This window comes from Crinia signifera, chromosome 4 (genome assembly GCF_055691185.1).
Source record: "Crinia signifera chromosome 4, ASM5569118v1, whole genome shotgun sequence".
NCBI lineage: Eukaryota > Metazoa > Chordata > Amphibia > Anura > Myobatrachidae > Crinia > Crinia signifera.
Window position 1 is genome coordinate 139442822 of NC_139220.1, and position 18168 is coordinate 139460989.

Genomic DNA, 18168 nt, shown 5'->3' on the forward strand with positions numbered 1-18168 from the left:
TAAAATGATAATTCTTAATGTTTTTTTTTGTTCTGTGTTTAGGAATACATATACCGAGTGGATCCAGCTTCTAATTTGAGTTTAACCTCAGATGCCATCACCAGCTACAGTATTGGTGATCTAGTTAGATCCAATTATACAGAAGTGCCTGAAATGCTACCGTGTGGTTATCTGGTGGGAGACAATAATATCATCACTGTGAACCTTAAAGGTAAAAAAACTTTTTTTTCTGTACTATACGGACGGACTTATTTATAAAGAATGTTTTAAGTTTATGCAAAGCACATGTTAATTCTGCAAGTTAGTTTAGAGAAAATATCAGAAACATATACTGTAGATGATAGTAAGATTATCTGTATATCTATATCTATTTTACTGTATCTAATATCTATCTAAGCTGTCTGTCTATCTTTCTATCTATCTACTACTAGATCAATTGGTTGTCAGGAAGGAGTATCAAAATACCTCTTTGCAAATTGAGAAACTTTCCATAAACAAAATAACTATCAGTCATTAGAACACCAATGTCTGGCTATGGAGAAAGTGACTCGTTAGAAGTGTACAATCTCCAATATGGCTCCTCTGGGGATGATGCATTATTGCATTTAACAAGAGGGCCGCCACTACTACTGCACATAGACAGTGTCCATCTTATCCTTATCTCCGGAGACCTGTGACACCTTAACATGTGATACTATAATTTCAGCACTGTTATTGCGGCTGAATCCTGTAGTTTGTCACTGGCTGGTGATCTGTTTGGACCCTTCTCTGCTAAATCCTTCTTTTTTACCAATGTAGCAGTGCATACAGCTGTGAATAATAGCAAGTCTTATGCTGGGTGCACACCAGAACGAGTTGGCCTCAATTCCCCCAATTTTGATACAATCTGAACCGATTGTATGTAAATTGGGCATGTTTTGGCATGTTTTAGATTCGATTCTGATCCGATGCGTGCCCCCCCAGATCCTACCTGCTGCAGTCAGGATTTGAAAATGACCCCTTCAACTGGGTACAGATCAGATTGTATGCAGATCATGAGCAGATCGTGCGACCATCGTATGGTCATCCCACAATCTGCTCACGATCATGATCGTTCTGGTGTGTACCTAGCATAATAGTCAGAATACTTACGATCCTTGCTGCTACAAAAATGGCCTCACATACACAGAGTGTATTGGGGTGCTTTGATGTGAGGTTGACCACTAGATGTACTGTAACTTGCACACAAATATTTCATACTATTTTAAATGATGCATGATAACAAGTGTGAAATGTAATTATACAGTTTTGTATAATAATTATAATAATTATTATTATTACTAGTATTATTATTTAATCAAGTTGTATAGCAATGGTCCTTTGTGTGTGAAATCTAAACTGCATTACTTTTGCAGGTGACCAGTATATTTAATGTTTTACACTGGCAAATGATCATACACGTGAGCAAAAATCCTATATATATATATATATATACTGTAATACAGCCGTGCAGTAAGTGTAGGTGAGATGTTTAATACAGAATAAGGATAGGGTCTCTGTGTGACTGTCCTGATGATTAAGGGATGTGGTTGAGTGTATGAGAAAAAAAAATTGAAAGGAAGCTGTGCTGGATATGCCAATGGGGATATTAAACGATATGATGATAGCTAGAAACATACTGCATGCAAAGAGACAGACTGGCAAATGATCTAGGAAATGAAGAATAAACCTGAACACAGTGAAATTCAAATGAAAATCAATATAGTGAATCAGAGTTGAGCTTGTAAAGTGAGATGTCAAACGCACTGCCTTTTGTTCTCAGATCGAAAGGTACTCAGAAGCAGAACTGTGGGAGGCAATGGAGTCATATGCCACTGGGCTTCTGCTTCCAAGGGGGCACCTCTCCTCCAGTGCGAGTCTAAATCAGTTAATTGAAAGCCATCTGTATCTTTCTGTGGCTGAGTTTTGAAATGTGTTCTCTCTATCTCTCTCTATCAATAGAGATTGAAGGGGGGGGGGGGGGGGGGGTTATCTTGCCTCGGGGCAACTGGTACGGACTTATGCCACTCAAGGTACTGTATGGCTTAGCTGAATGTCTTTATAGGAAAATTCTGAGACCCTTCAGCTCAAAGAGTGGTCTACTAAGTATATTTTTTTATACATTGTGTAGTCACATACAGTACATTCAGTAGCAACTTTTTTATAAAACCTGTACAGTTAGAACAGTTTCTTTAGTAGATAAATAAGAGATAATGTGTACATAAACAGTTTATACATTTCATTTGTAGGAGTCCTCTGACACTAACCAACATAGTGAACTGCACTAAATAGTGTAACATAATGGGGGCGTGGCTTGGACGAGCTAGGAGAAGGCAGCAGCTTCCCGGAGTTCCTGTTGCATATCCTGTTTAATATCCTTTTCTACCCCTGCTGGCGGATTTGATACCCGTGTAGACTGAGGGATAGCATACTTGAACATTCGGTGCCCCAGGTGGTGGGCTGCGACAGACTCTTTGCGCCACCCCAGCTGACATATGATTTGCGGCCTACTATAACACCGGATCCCGGGAACTGGGGATCTGCAGGCCGAGTTCCCCTGAGCCGGACACAGTGCCCTGCTTAAGGTGATCTGGCGGGCTGGGGGGTACAGGTTGGTGGTTTCTCCGGCAAGTTTAGTGGAGGGAGTGGGAAGTGGTCTCGGTTGAGACGCGCTGCCGCTGACTGCACTGGAGGGAACGGCGCCATCTTGTCTTGGTCGTCGGATCACTGAGCTGTGGTGCTCGATAAAGGCTGCCTAAGCTCCGGTGGATGTCGGTCAGTGCTGGTGGGGCTTGGAGTTATTTGTTAGCTCTCCTCTGGAATTACATATATCAGGTGACCGCTACAGCGGCAAGTGTAACCTAACAGCGTAATCGGTGAGCTGACGCAATTTTACTGGCCTGGGCACTGGCCTATGAGTCTGAGGATAGTGATCTTCTTCATGTGACTTCCTAACCTGAGCACTTTTCATATCTCTTTAGTGGATCCCCTGAGTCACTTGCTTTTGGGATAAACATGGAATTCTGTGTTACACAAATCCTACGTGCTGTATATGCCTCCTCTGCTAGAATCTCTCGCTACTTGGATGATATCCAGAGAGGTGTCACATCCACTCTTCATGCTTCACACATAGGTGATTCTGGATCTGCGGGCGATATTTTAAATCTACTACCCTTTTGTTTTATCCTGCAGCAGCCATGAGCACAACACTGGACATGTAGTCTTATTTTAACCTATGTAAATATGAGGCCAATTGGTGCATTATCCCTGTGAGTGTTGCTGGTGAAATACTTAGTATTCATCCTTCTATTCTATTACGAATGACTGCGCGATGCTCCTGGTCTTGGACCTCTCTACGCCCCAGATATTCCTTGAATGATAATCCAAACAGGATGATGGTCTTATCCCATCAGGGAACTGAAAACTGGCCAGTCTAGTGACTCATTCTAATTTGAAGTGAAGATTCTGATCACCTTCACCCATATGAAGTTTCCTGATGATTATTAGCATGTCTTAACATTACATATGCGTATGTTACTATATTTTATTTTTATTGTTTGTTGTTTTCTTCTTACTGTATGTTGTTTTTGGTACTCTTTACCTAGAAGGGCGCCCATCGCGGGCATCGCATGTACTAAAAAATCGCATGCGATGCGACCGACGTGATGACCGCGATTTCCCATAGGGAACAATGTTAAATGTCCCAATTGACCCGATTTTCCATAGGGAACAATGTTAAATGTCCCAATTGACCCGATTTTCCATAGGGAACAATGTAAAATGGCCCACAGAGGCCAAATAGGCACCCTGAAGTGTGAAATGCCCCCCCCCAATTGTTAACGCCACCCCACGATCAACGTCAACCCGAAGCATGGCGAGCGCAGCGGTACGCGTCGTACGACCTTTTCATACCCCCACTATCCACGTCGGCGTGGAGTTGAGAATAGAAAGTGTGGCGAGCGCAGCGAGCCACCGAGCCCGAAGCGTGGCGTCCCCTCGCGGGCTTCACAGCTGTCTGCGTCCCCTCGCGGGGCTCACTGCGCTCACCACGCTTCGGGCTCGGTGGCTCGCTGCGCTCGCCACACTTTCTATTCTCAACTCCACGCCGACGTGTATAGTAGGGGTATGAAAAGGTCGTATGACGCGTACCGCCGCCCCTCGTGGGCTCGCTGCGCTCGCCACGCTTCGGGTTGACGTTGATCGTGGGGTGGCGTTAATAATTGGGGGGGCCATTTCACACTTCAGGGTGCCTATTTGGCCTCTGTGGGCCATTTAACATTGTTCCCTATGGAAAATCGGGTCAATTGGGACATTTAACATTGTTCCCTATGGAAAATCGGGTCAATTGGGACATTTAACATTGTTCCCTATGGGAAATCGCGGTCATCGCGTCGGTCGCATCGCATGCGATTTTTTGGTCGCATGCGATGCGACCGACGCAATTTTTTTTCCTTACGATGCCCACGATCAAAATCGTGGGCGCCCTTCTAGGTAAAGAGTACCTTGTTTTTTGCTGCAAGTGGCTCTGTCAAAATATTTCGCTTGTGATATGGTACTTAACAGCCCAGATGTGGAGAGACGGTGCCAGTATGGTCTATCTCTGTGCTTCTGAGGGCTTGTCCCTCTTGAACTTTTCCATGTACGCTTTAAGTTGTTTATCTCTCAACCAATTGATATATCCTGATGAATAGTCTTACTACTATATGCCATCTAAATGCGGGAAGGCTGGCCTTGAACTAGCCAAAAATATTCTGTTTTTATACCCCTGATAATTATCCGTTTAGTATCCTTCAATTGGGGTGGGGAGGGAAATAGAATTAGGTTAGTTAGCATAGTTAGTTGGGTAGGGATAAGATATTAGGGATCTAGGTATACCACAGTTTGGGTCAGGTCATACAGAGCGGGGGGTTATGGGAAGGTTTGCTTTGGTTTTTTTTCTGGGGATTTTATTTTGTTCGTAGTAAGTGGGTTTATTTTGGGGTTCTCCAGTATCTGGATTTTATATTCTGATGCTGCTGCGATGCGTTTTACCCTTTGTAATAATATGATTGAGTGCTTTTACAGTGTTATATGTATGGTCTGACATCGTACGCTCTTCTTTTTCGAAAACCTACCTGAATGGCGCCAAATTTATCCTGCGGAAGGAGCACTTTGCTAGCCTAAAATACCACTGCTGCTCAACTGAACACTCCTCTATTGTCTGCTTCCATGTATAACTTTATATATAATATTATATTGTCCCTCTTTTTTTTCTATTTATCCTTTATGTATGTATCGCAGTGGCTAACATGTCCTTTGTATGAAGCTTTGTAACTGTTAAAATTAAAATTTCAATAAAAATTCAGCAATTTAAAAAAAAAAATAGTGTAACAGAATGGTTCACAGAAATGTATGTTTCTTATTTTGTAGGTGTGGAAGAAAACAGCTTGGACAGTTTTGTTTTTGATACCCTTATTCCTAAACCAATTACTCAGCGCTACTTTAATTTATTGATGGAACATCACAGGATTATTTTATCCGGACCCAGCGGAACAGGAAAGACATATCTAGCTAACAAACTTGCTGAATATGTTGTAAATAAAAGTGGCAGAAAGAAAATTGAGGAGGCAATTGCAACCTTTAATGTGGATCACAAATCAAGCAAAGTGAGTAGGCAAATAGAAACACATTTATCACTTTCAAAAGGGCAGGATTTATTTATGTAGACTGAATTACGAAAACCATATGCCATTCAAGGCACAAATTTAAATGCAGCAAAAAGCCCAGTGAAAGGAAACCTTATCACTAAACAATACGGTACATGTATATATGTTTTAGAGTTATAAACAATCTTTTGTAAAAATCAGTTGTATGAAAATGTATAATCCAAGAGAAACTAATAAACAATAACTAAAAAAGTAACTAAAATCTACTCCATCAAACACCCTCTTTGCCGACGAGTTTCCAACCAAGAAAGGATAGTTTTTTTTGGGGGGGGGAAGTAGGTCTTAGGAAACTTTGCCCGAACCAAGATATTACGTATACCAGGGAAGGCTCGCCATTCTGTCCTGTCCCATAAAATCAGAAGTAATGGGCCTTATTCCGACCCGATCACTGGGCTCAGAATTTGCGCGTTCCCCAGTGAACGAAGCCAGCGATGGTTTGCCAGCTGGCAGCCATTTGTGGGCGGCACGCCAGCATTTCCTGGGAGTGCCCAGAAAACACAGACAGCGTCCGGATTTAGAAAGGGAGAACCGCTGATGTCAGCAGCGGCCTTCATCTCTACAGACATTGCATCGCCAAGTCTAAACTTACTCAGAGGCTGCAAACGGGAAATCTATTTGATACTAAGTGATTGCTTATGAATTTTCCACTGTGTACACGTCTGCAAACATATTCTCAGCCGTGCACAGGGGCGGGGGGGGATCTGATCGCTGGCATTAACCTGATCGCTGGTCTTCTGTAGATTTGCAGCACTTCCATGATGTCTGAATCAGGCCCAAGGTTCCACACACCATGCATGTTCCTTGATTGCGTACTGTGGCATACCAGCTGTCACTCAATGTCTACTGTAGCCCATAAGATACACATACAAGTTTCAGTTACCTTTTTTTTTAAACACCCTCTATGCATAAATTTCTTACTATTTGTATAAAGGGGATAAATATGGATGACTGGCGGTTAGGATACTGGCGATCTGAATACCGATGCAGGCATCCCGAACAAGGTAATCCAGACAGGTGTCAATTAAGTATACTTACCCTCCCCTTGCCTCCCCTAACCATAACCTTCCCTTCTAGCAACCTATCCCTTCCTAATAGTGCCTATACCTAACCCCACTCCCCACTAGTGCCTTACCATAATCCCCTTCTATGTGCCTACACCTATACCCCGCTCCCTGCAGCCTAAACCTAACCTTCCCCTCACCTCAGTTTAACCCTAAGTGCCCCCACTAGTGACTAAACAAACACCCCTTCCATGGCAGCGCGCTACCCCACCCCGCATACTCACCGTTAGGGATGCTGGGTTTTGGTATTCCGAAGTTGACATTTTGAACCGTTTCACATTCTAGTGCCAGTTTTCTGGTGTTGGTATACTAGACACTGTCATCCTGACCGCCAGACCGCATACCATATAAAGAATGAGTTCGGATAACATTCATTATAAATGGGTATTTATTGTGTTACCATTTCTGTGTTCAGTAGGAAAACGTATGTTAGATGGAATATATTACTGTTGATAATAGGAGGTATATTTACTAAAGTCAGGGTTTATAGCAGTGGAGATGTTGCCCATAGGAACCAATCAGATTATATTTATCATTAACTATTACCTTTTAGAAGACATAGGTAAACAATATCTCAAATTCTATGACACCGCTTTCATAAATGTACCCCTAAAAATCACTTTAAATTTCTATAACCTATATTAAAACATTCTTCCTTTATAATTTACAGTATATGGTCCAGTATAAAAATCCTCTGGAATAATGCATGGGATTGCAATATCTCATACATACCTTCCAACTGTTCCACTTTCTGCGGGAAGTTCCTGCGTCCCGCCCCGCTTTCAATATCACGCCTCCCGCGGGGGTCAGTTGGAAGTCCCCTCTGCCACTTGCTGAGTAGCGGTGTATATACACTGTGCTCAGGTGCAGCCAGAGGGGCATGGGGTGTGGCTAGAAGCTCACAGCGCCTCTGGGAATGCCCCCACAGTGGCAAAACGGGGTCATGGCCACGCGGGATGAAGCGATTTGTAGGCCATGCCCTCTTGTCCCCAGACTATGCCCCCAATTTTTAGGCAGACATCCTGCCACAGGAAATGATAAAGTTGGGAGGTATGTCTCATATACTGTATACATCTTGTAAACCAGATGTAATGTAATGTATGTGCTGTGTGCATTGTTCTAAGAATGTACATAACCTACAATATTTATATAACAATATGTATTAAGCCAGTGTCTGCAATGCTTGTAATGCTGACGTAGCTGTTGTGCCCAGTCAGATGTGTACATTTGGCAGTTTTCCTTGTTGCCCCTGAGTAGTTACTATGGAGAAGTTCATTATTTTGCATCTTTAAAATCCTTCATCTCCAAGTGCTCTGATGCAGTGCCTCTGATTATAAATCAAAGTATTTCAGTGTAGGCGTTCTCGCTCTAATGGGTAGCGTTCATTTGAAAACACTGAATCTATACAATTGCTGTTGCACTCTGACTGATGTGATTTTTGGTTTGCAAATAACATTTTTCACTTAGAGGGAGATTGTAGAGAGATAAAGTGCCAACCAAGCACCTCCGAATAAAGCCTTTAAAAGGACAAAAGTTTATTGTTTAGCACTTTATCTCTCTCTCTATCTATCTGTCTGTATATATATATATATATATATATATATATATATAATCACAGATTCTCAAAGTCGGTCCTCAGGCCCCCACGCAGTACATGTTTTGCAGGTCTCCTCACAGACTCTAGTGACATTATAAGCTCCACCTGTGGATCTTGTGTCAGTGAGTAATGAGCGCACCTGTCAGGTGACCTGGTAAAGTTGAACTGTGTGGGGCCCTGAGTTTGAGAACCCCCTGCTCTATATTATCTCTTTCTAGGGTTTAATATATCTCCTCCTTAGTTATTGTGCTACAGTAGTGCTACAATGGGTCAATTTTAGGTATATTTACAGTAAAAGTACATTAGGAGCTGGAAACATTTTTTGTGGGTATTTCATATTGTTTTCTCAGGGTTTGTAATTGTGTGGTTATATTTTGTTAACCCATTGCCTTCTTTTTTGTTTCAGGAGTTGCGACAGTACCTAGCTAATCTTGCAGACCAGTGCACTGACCTCCCTCTAGTGATAATACTTGATAATCTTCACCATATAGGATCTCTAAGTGACATTTTCAATGGATTTTTAAACTGTAAATATAGTAAATGGTATGACATTTGTTTTTTGGCTTACATTTGTATGCATTTGGTATAACGTGTGCTTGTCCAGGTTTAGTTGCTATTTTACTTTCATTTTTCACACAATTAAAAAAACACATCTGAATATTTTGTAACTTTGGATTAACAGATACAAAAACCAGTGGCAAATTGTAAACTGATTACTTAAAGTATGGTAATCTAGTGTACAAAAGGAAGTGCAATTTATTTTTATTGCTGTCTCGTTAACCTATTTTGAACACGATGACACACATCATCTCACAGCTAGTCCCTCTGCGTAAAGTCACAGTGAAAGAGGAAACTGAATCTGTCAGAGCACTGGAGAGGTATAATGAATTCCACCTGGAGTTCGCTGCCGGTTTGTGCTATGATGAGTAGTGAAAGTAGCTTTTTCTCACTTACTGAGTATATTGATCAATAGTCTTGTAGCCTCCAGAATCAATCATTTGTAGGCCCTGTAGAAATTGTCAGAACAGTATTACACTGCTCCGAATACAGTACTCAACAATATATACTGCAGAGCATGCTATAAATGGAAGTATGAATATCCCCATAAGTAGATTTATTTGGACTCAGTACTTTCTCAGTACAGAATACGTCTTGTTACAATTCATTCTATTTAATTGTTGCTTCATTCTATTCTATTGTTTTTGTTATTATGACAAACCAAGAACATTCTTGGAACCACGGGCAATAGGAATTCCTGTCCATTAAATCTCTGTGAATAGCATAAAGGCCCCATACACTAGTGTGACTTCTCGGAAGCTTGAAAGCGCACGCAATTTTCCCTAAACTCCCTGGCAACTTCCCGTGATTTAGCATACGATGTATTGTATGCGATCCCAGTCATGGCTGTGGGATCTGATCAATCTTTATAGCAGCCATGCCGATCTATGGTCCTGTGTTCATTGGATCAGAATCGAAGGTTAAACACATATGATTTAAGACTTTTCACCCGATTTCTTGGCCCAATGGTTTGGAATAGGGTGAAAAGGGCCCAAATGGCACTGGTATACCTTAACAGTAAAATAAAGATCACTGGGGCAGATGTATTAAGCTTTAACAAGAGATAAATCCAAGGGTGATAAGGAGAGATAAACGTCCAGCCAATCACCTGCTAGCTGCCATGTTACAGCCTGTGTTTGAAAAAAGTCAGTAAGGAGCTGGTTGGCTGGACGTTTATCTCTCTTTATCACCCTTGTATTTATCTCTTGGTAAGGCTTAATACATCTGCCCCATTGTCAGAAAACATTATGTAAATAAATATTGTAATTTGGCTATTTGAGTTATACAAATTCTGTATTGTTCAATGTTTCTATATTAGCATTTGGTAAAGACCTGGACATTGGGGGTTATTGAGACCTGACTGCAATGGGGCGATTTAGCAGAGACTTGCGATTAGATGGCCACCACCCTGCCAGTGTGAAAGCCGACCCTGTGCAAGGCTGCAATGGCTTGCGAAAATCATGCTGATTGGCTATTCTCAACTCACTCACCATTCGATGAGTTTCCCAGTCTGTGCAGTCTGTGCGTAACCCAGAACCTACTTTTCCTGTGCAATGGAAAAGGCTGATCGTACCTGGAGCTGAAGTCACACTCCCTCCCTGAAAACTCCTGGGCACACCGGCGTTTTCTCTGACACTCCAGAAAACTGCGATCATTATCTATATTAAGATAAATGATACAAAAAAGCTTATTTCTCTGACAAGGATCAGAATACTCTACATTGCAATGTTTTAGGTTTATACTTGACAGGTATATAGTTAATTGATCCTATTAAGTGGCTAACTGTATCTACAATTGTGTCCCCTACCTACTGTATCTGACAAGCGTTATTAAGTGGGAAAATGGAGACAATTAATAGACTGTTCATTATCTACTGTAATCAAATGAGAAACCCGCTAGTTAGTTTTTTTCTTTTTTTAACCAATCTTGGTTAATGTTAAAAATGTCCTTAAACTTCTAGCAATGTTAGATAATGTAGGCAAATTCCTAATTAGTTGGCGAAAATCTGCATATTTGAGCAATGCAATAACCTACATTGTCTAACAAACCATTTGTGAAATTGACCATGTTTCCTTAATAATAAGATTTATGGCTTTGTAGTACTGTACCTGTGATATGCTATATGATTACATTACTCTTTACCATTAAGCGGTGACATGATTTCAGATTGAATAAATGAAGGTTGTGAAGTGTGAGGTTTTGTGGGGTTTTAATAATTGTTTTGTTTTTTTCTACTTCTACAGTCCCTACATTATTGGAACAATGAATCAAAGTATTTCATCGTCCCCAAATTTAGAACTACACCACAATTTCAGGTAATTATTTAGTACCAAAATAACGGACACCATGGCCGGATTATGGTAGGTTCGCTACTCACACAGGAGCTGTCGTTCAATACTATGTTTGAGGTTTAATAAACACCTCGTCATCAGGTCCTGATAAAGAGGTGTTTTTCAAATCTCGAAATGTCATATTGATCTTACCTGCATCTGAGTTTTGATTTTATACAGAATGCTGCCATACTGCCATCTATAGACACCTGGTATTGTGATATATGGGAAGTAAACGGTTGTGCTGCCTTAATGACATATGCTGTGTGTGTGTATATATATATATATACTCTGCACTCTCCCTGAAGTGGCAAAGCATCCCAGGTGCTTTCCACAATGATTTGCATATATAGATTCCCGACTAGTGGCACTCACGGCAATAAAAAAACAAAGCTGGCCCGCTTGCTTTAACTCATCGTTTCAATTCCTGATGAAAATTCCGTTATATTTGAACATTCACATCAGTCCCTGAACCTGTGTAGCTTACAAGCTATGTTCCCTACCACATGTACACGCACACACATTCATTCTATGGTTAATTTTGTTAGGAGCCAAATAACCTACCAGTATATTTTTTGATTGTGGGAGGTAACCGGTGTACCCGGAGGAAACCCGCGCAAGTACGGGGAGAATATACAAATTCCGCATAGTTAGGGCCATGGTGGGAATCGAACCCATGAGCTCAGTACTGTGAGGCAGTAATGCTAACCATTACACCATCCGTACTGCCAAAGTATGTATCTACCTGAATAGAGTAACTTTATTTTAAATAATTTCAGGTGGGTATTGTGTGCTAACCATACAGATCCAGTTAAAGGCTTCCTCGGAAGATACTTAAGAAGGAAACTTATTGAAATGGAAATAGAAAACAATATGAGAAACAATGACCTCATAAAGATAATTGAATGGATTCCAAAGGCATGGCACCACCTCAACGGCTTCCTGGAGACACATAGTTCCTCTGAAGTCACTATTGGTAAGAAGTAGTCCTGATAATCACAGATATTTTTGAAAATGGTTTGATTTATTAAAAATCATTAAAACATATGAAAACAGTTTAGAGGTTATTTATACATCTTGTTTTAACTAATACTTTTAACAGTGGACACTCTGAGAAAAGACTGAGGGTAGAATTTGATTGGTTATATAGCAGTAAGATGTGTCCTGCAGGCATTTGTTCTCATTTCTTTTACCCCCATCATTGACCTTGATCTTATCTGCCCACTTTATGTTGGGTATAGGGGCATTGAATGCTGATTTACTCCCCCTGTGTTGCATATGGCTGTATTGTTGTGGTTTGGTCTTATGTTATCCTATACATTCATGATTAATCCATATAAATTAAATATAATAATAACTAGTTAAAAGTTCATCAAAAAGATGGATTAGTCCATATATGGTCCTACCACCAATCTGTGTCTTCACAGCTCCTTCAGCAAGCTTGCAACAGATTAGAGATGGGTCATTCATGAGTGAACCGGTTCTTTTAAAATAATGAGTGAGCTGTTGCTCACTAAAAGGTGAATGGTCATTCTTCAGGTCTTCTTGGAGGCCTATTGTTAATATGTTCAATTTCATTTTCATACAATGCATTTGCTTGGGCATAGCAGTGCCATACATGGTATCTTTGTGTTCACATTACACCCCCCAATATGAGCCACAATTCACATTATACACACTGTATTCTCTGCACTGCCACAGTTTCCGCCTCTGCTGCTCATGTTTTCGGCAGACTGCCCCAGCTTCTCTGCCCTTAAAGTGCGCGGTGATGTCACCGGCACACCCACACAATGCATTACTGGGACCGCTGAAGCCAGAAGAGGCTTCAGGAGGTGAATGGGGCCAGGAGAGGCATCAGCGACGTAATGGCCACATCTCAACCATCCACATTTCTGCCCTTTGTGGTCCGGAGTTGGATCGCGGTCCGCAAGTTGCCTACCCTTGGCTTAGAGGAACTGTACTGACTGACTCATTAGGGCTGTATGAGCCAGTGATCTGTATGAATCAGTGAACCCACACCATGTCTGAGCTCAGCACTGTCACCTGTGGCAGCTGAGATATACTAACTCCGGAGAGTATTGCATTGCTTTAATAAAGTGTCAGGATAAATAGAAAAATAAATAAAAATAACCACCTGTGAGATGTACGAAATTCGCTTTACATTACTAGAATCAGTTGAAATGTAAATAAAATTAACAGATACTACACTTAGTACACTGAAACTGTAAATAACCATTTTTTTTAATTCAAAGTGAGCTAGTGAGACATCCAAAAGAACAGCTCTTTTCAATATAAAATGAGGTGATTTTCAGAAACAAACGTACATTAGTCTTTAAATAGTTTGAAAAATATTTTATTTTTATTTCACAACATCAATTTACATTATGAACACTGTCCTATTTGGGCCATCTTATGGTACTGTAGGGGCTCACCTGGCAGCTGACCAGTGCCCCACTATTCTAGGGGCCTTCAAGCAGGTGCATGCAGGGCCCTATGCACTGATTCCACTGGCCACTGGAGCTTCTTGGGAGGCAGGTGGAGAATGCTGCTGGTCTCTCTCATTGTAAATTACATGCAATCAGAGCAGCCAGGCCGCATTTTGTTCCTGCCTCCCAGCCTGCAGCTGGTGAATGACTGTCAGCACGATGATTAGTGGTTGGCTAGAACTATCCACCAATCAGAGATCTGGCAACCATTTACTTGGAAGTGACAGTGAAGGGCTGTAAGAAGGGTACATGACTTTTTTCTACCCTGTGAATGGGGAGATAGAGACATCAGTGCATTACTTTGTAAAAATTAAAATGCTGTTAAGATCACCTTGGTCCTATATTCTTGAGTAAAGACTCAAAGTATATAGACACAGTTACAATTCACAGCCTGTAATTCATCCAAGAATGTCATGTTAATCTACACTGCATATCTAAATGTGTTTTTTTATATTACTTGACTTTTACCATGATTGAAGGTTTTGCTGGATATTGCTGTGGAGTTTACTGTAATTGTGGCAGAAAATGTAATACAAAGATACTGTACTAAAAACACTTTTTTTTCTTATATATATAAAGCTAACTTAATGTTGTCTTTAAGTTCATGGTAATATACTGTCTGCTTCTTAGCTCTGTGTCTTATCTGCTTTTATCTCTTCAACCACCTTACAATCCAATCCAAAACACTGGAACTTGTTCAATTTTTTTTATGTGAGACACATGGAAGGTTGCTGAAATCTAGATAAGCTGTATCCACTGCTCCACACTGATCTATTACCTTAATCGTCCAGTCAAGAAATCAATTTCAAGGTTTGAGTAATATGATCTCTCCTTGCTGCAAGTCACTGGACTTTGGATTTGAAACAATTCTCTGTTTGAAGTGTTTCTTTTCCATTCATATTTTCTGAATACAAGGTTATTGGTCCATACTTTTCTGCCTTACATTATAACAGCTGTTTATACAGATGGTTTATCATCAGATAATATCAATTCAATATAGTGTACATGAAAATAAGATGCCTACCCTGATTTATAGGGGGAAATTTAGTAAGATGTGTATTCTACTTCATTTGTGATGTTGCTATGGGCAACCAATCAGATCCTGTCTACTATCTTATGTCTAGAGGGTGCTAAATAAATAAGAAGTCGATTCTGATTGGTCGCCCATAGCAACATCACCTGTGAAGTAGACTACACATCTTAGTAAATTTCCCCCATATAGTTATATCTGTGATTGCTAAATGGCAGAATTATTCTCCATCTGTCAAGTTAATAGGTTTTTAGTCTGGGTGTGGTATAGATCTAGGTTGACAGTACGTTTATTTTATTTATTTACAGTTACTTATATAGCGACATAGGTAGACATTAAAAGGTCGGCATGCACACAATTGATTTCACAAAACGCAGACATAGAAAAGATGAATTCATGAGTTTTTCACTTTTATGGTATCAATATTGACACCTGAACATGCAGACTCCCCAATAAGTGTACCCCATCTCCTTGCATGTCTCTTTTTGCTTGCCATGATTTGGCCAAATGCCTCGCTCCGCTGCTCGTGGTACACTTTACCGCTCCCATTTGGAGTCCACGTGGTAAAGTATGAAAAAGTTAAAAGAATTAAACAAATCCCCATAAAACTCATGTAAACTTTTAACATGCGAACCTTTTGCTTGTGTTGATCTATTGTTAATGACGACCATGTACATGTTGACCTTTTGGTGGTCAACCTAGACATGGTCTTTCAGCCATCCGTATACCTTTGAGAATATGTAGAGAAACCAAGAACCCTACTGATATATTCTATATTTCACTAGGGAAAGGACCTCCAACATGTTTGGGGCATTTGAGTAATGGTTTGAAGACATTTTGATTGATACTGTCATTCTTTTTCACCTTGAGTTTACATCTAGGTAATTCAGCCATAAATCTCCAAATCCCAGAAATTGGATCATTGAAGTTCACTGATGATTTATTTTATGTTGTATTAATATTTAGCAGGTTTATGGTAGCAGCAGGTTCTGCAAACAGTAAAAGTCTCAAATAGGAAACTCTGAATAACATGGTTTTTAAATGAGTTTACAATTGTTATTTTTTAATTAGCACAATGAATTGTTTTACTAAAATTGTTTTTAAATAATTATTGATATTAAATGACAATTACTGACATGTAATCTTTAGTAGTATAACAAAAGATAAATTATTTTTATTATAAGCTGTAAGCCATTGAAACAAAAAACTGCCTGCATAAACCAAATTTCAAGTCACTAAATGGCACAACTACCTGTCTGTTTGTTAGGTCCCCGACTTTTTCTTTCTTGCCCGATGGACGTTGATGGGTCTAGAATATGGTATACAGATCTTTGGAATTATTCCGTAATTCCATATCTCTTGGAAGCAGTGAGAGAAGGACTTCAGGTATAAATTCAAATCATATTTCTTTGTTCACTAGTAACACAATTGTCAGAATTTTCTAAAAAGTATGCTCTCTCACCTTTAAACAACAGTGGCTTCTTTTTTATAGCATTCAATATCAGTGTTTATGTATAAACAGTTTCTTATATAGCTAAGAAAAGTACTTTGTGTTTTATAATTGCAAACAGTGATAAAACAAATTTAAAGGCCTTGCAAGATTACAATCTATAGGGAAATAGGCATTGGTTCATAAGGATTGGTGTTCTCTTTTGTAGTACAAAAAAGTGTTATCTTTTGTATAATGGTCGGCCAGATTGCAAAGGTTCTTGGTGGGCTGTGTTATACGGTGACCCAGCAATTTTGGTCAGGGGTCAGGAGGATGAGAATGTGAATGTGAACAAAGAGAAATAAGTGAGAATATGTTTGGACTGTATAATGGGAATGTAATTGGATAGGAAAGTTTATGAATGTTACATTGGGAATTCCAGAACTTGATAAGCTTGCCTGAAGTGGTGAGTTATACATGAGGAAGTCTCTTGGAATACAAGATTTACGCTATTTACCTTCAACTTTTTTAATTACATCTCTGTTTTTGTAGGTGCCTTGTTAATTTAGTGTCAAGGTTGGCATCTAGGTCTACATCAGGCATGTCCAACGTTGGCCCTCCAGATGTTTTGAAACTACACATCCCAGCATGCTTTGCAATAGTTTTAGCATTCTCTAATAGCAAAACTGTGGCAAAGCATCCTGGGATGTGTAGTTTCACAACATCTGGAGGGCCAACGTTGGACATGCCTGGTCTACATGGAATCTGATGGGTACCTGGATTCACCTCAGCAAGGGCTATTTCAAGAGTCTAGTTGAGCCATCTCAGGAGAATTTAATTCTACTCTCATTCCGCTCCAGCGCTTGCCAGAATGTCCCCGCTGGCAATCGCTCGCTGAGAGGGACTCCATCAGACTGGGACGCATGAGCGTCTCACATGCACGTGCATCCCAGTCACTTGGAGGCGGAAACGATGCCCATCTCCACTTCAGGGAGACTGGTAGGGTTAGGCAGGGAGGGGTGCGGGGAGGTGGTGGGGACTGGCTAACAAATCGACGCGGAGGTGGCGAGTGGCAGTGGGCAGCTTCATCGGAACAGGGCGTATGAGCATCTTGTGCGCGAGCGTCCCCATTGAAAGGATGGTGGGGCCTGGCGGCTGTCATGATTCTGTTGTAACCAGCAGGTTGAAGTTATTAGAAATGAAGAGGTCATGTATGATTTGTTAATTTGTTGCCAATAGAGCGTGCATTCCATAAGGCAGATTTTAATGATTTTGAAGGTGATTTGAGACATGTGATGTTTATGAGGTTAGTTGGGTTTATATATTTCTGCGAATCAGGGGAATGTGAGTGGATAAAGTAGTTGGGTAGTAGAAAATATAGAATATAGATACTGGAGGATTCCAAGGAGCAAAAAAACAGATAAGCAGCTCAATAGACTCAAAACTTGTTCAACCAAAAAACAAAAGAGGACAATGGAATTCAAGGATTTGGTGAAATGTCATCAGCTTACTATAAGCCGGAGATAGAGAGAGATAAGTGTAGCTGTAGGAGGTTTGTAAAAAAAATTTTTATGGTGAAAGGATGTGTTTAAACCAAAATATATATTCTACGTTGAGATAATATATACATAAAACATAATTTTACTTTTTAAGTTCTTATTTTTGTCATTACTAAACTAAAGGTTGGCAATATTCAGTTTTATATAACTAAATGTAAAATGTTATAATATGAGATGTATTTCTACAGTATTCTGTAATTCAGCATTATACAGGTATCCTAGGAATTTACTACAGGCTGAACGTGTAGCTTAGTAATGCACTCAATCCTTTTTAGTGGGGACTGCTGACTTCATAATTTATAAAGATACTAAACCATTGTAGCCGTATTCGTTTTCTGCAATATGGAAGATGTTTACAAACTTAGGGGCCAATTCAGCATTGCTTGTAGTGATCC

At 40.2% G+C, this 18168-nt stretch overlaps 1 protein-coding gene across 18 annotated transcripts in view; it reads left to right on the forward strand.

The window, feature by feature from the left end:
• The window catches only part of NAV3 (neuron navigator 3), a 582637-nt gene that overhangs the window by 554029 nt on the left and 10440 nt on the right, over positions 1-18168 (forward strand). For all 18 annotated transcript variants that reach the window (XM_083182606.1, XM_083182597.1, XM_083182601.1 and 15 more), the window contains 6 exons: positions 43-211; positions 5428-5663; positions 8788-8924; positions 11183-11254; positions 12049-12245; positions 16053-16171. In XM_083182606.1, coding sequence (XP_083038732.1) covers positions 43-211; positions 5428-5663; positions 8788-8924; positions 11183-11254; positions 12049-12245; positions 16053-16171 — 930 coding nt within the window. The remainder of the gene's footprint in view (positions 1-42; positions 212-5427; positions 5664-8787; positions 8925-11182; positions 11255-12048; positions 12246-16052; positions 16172-18168) is intronic.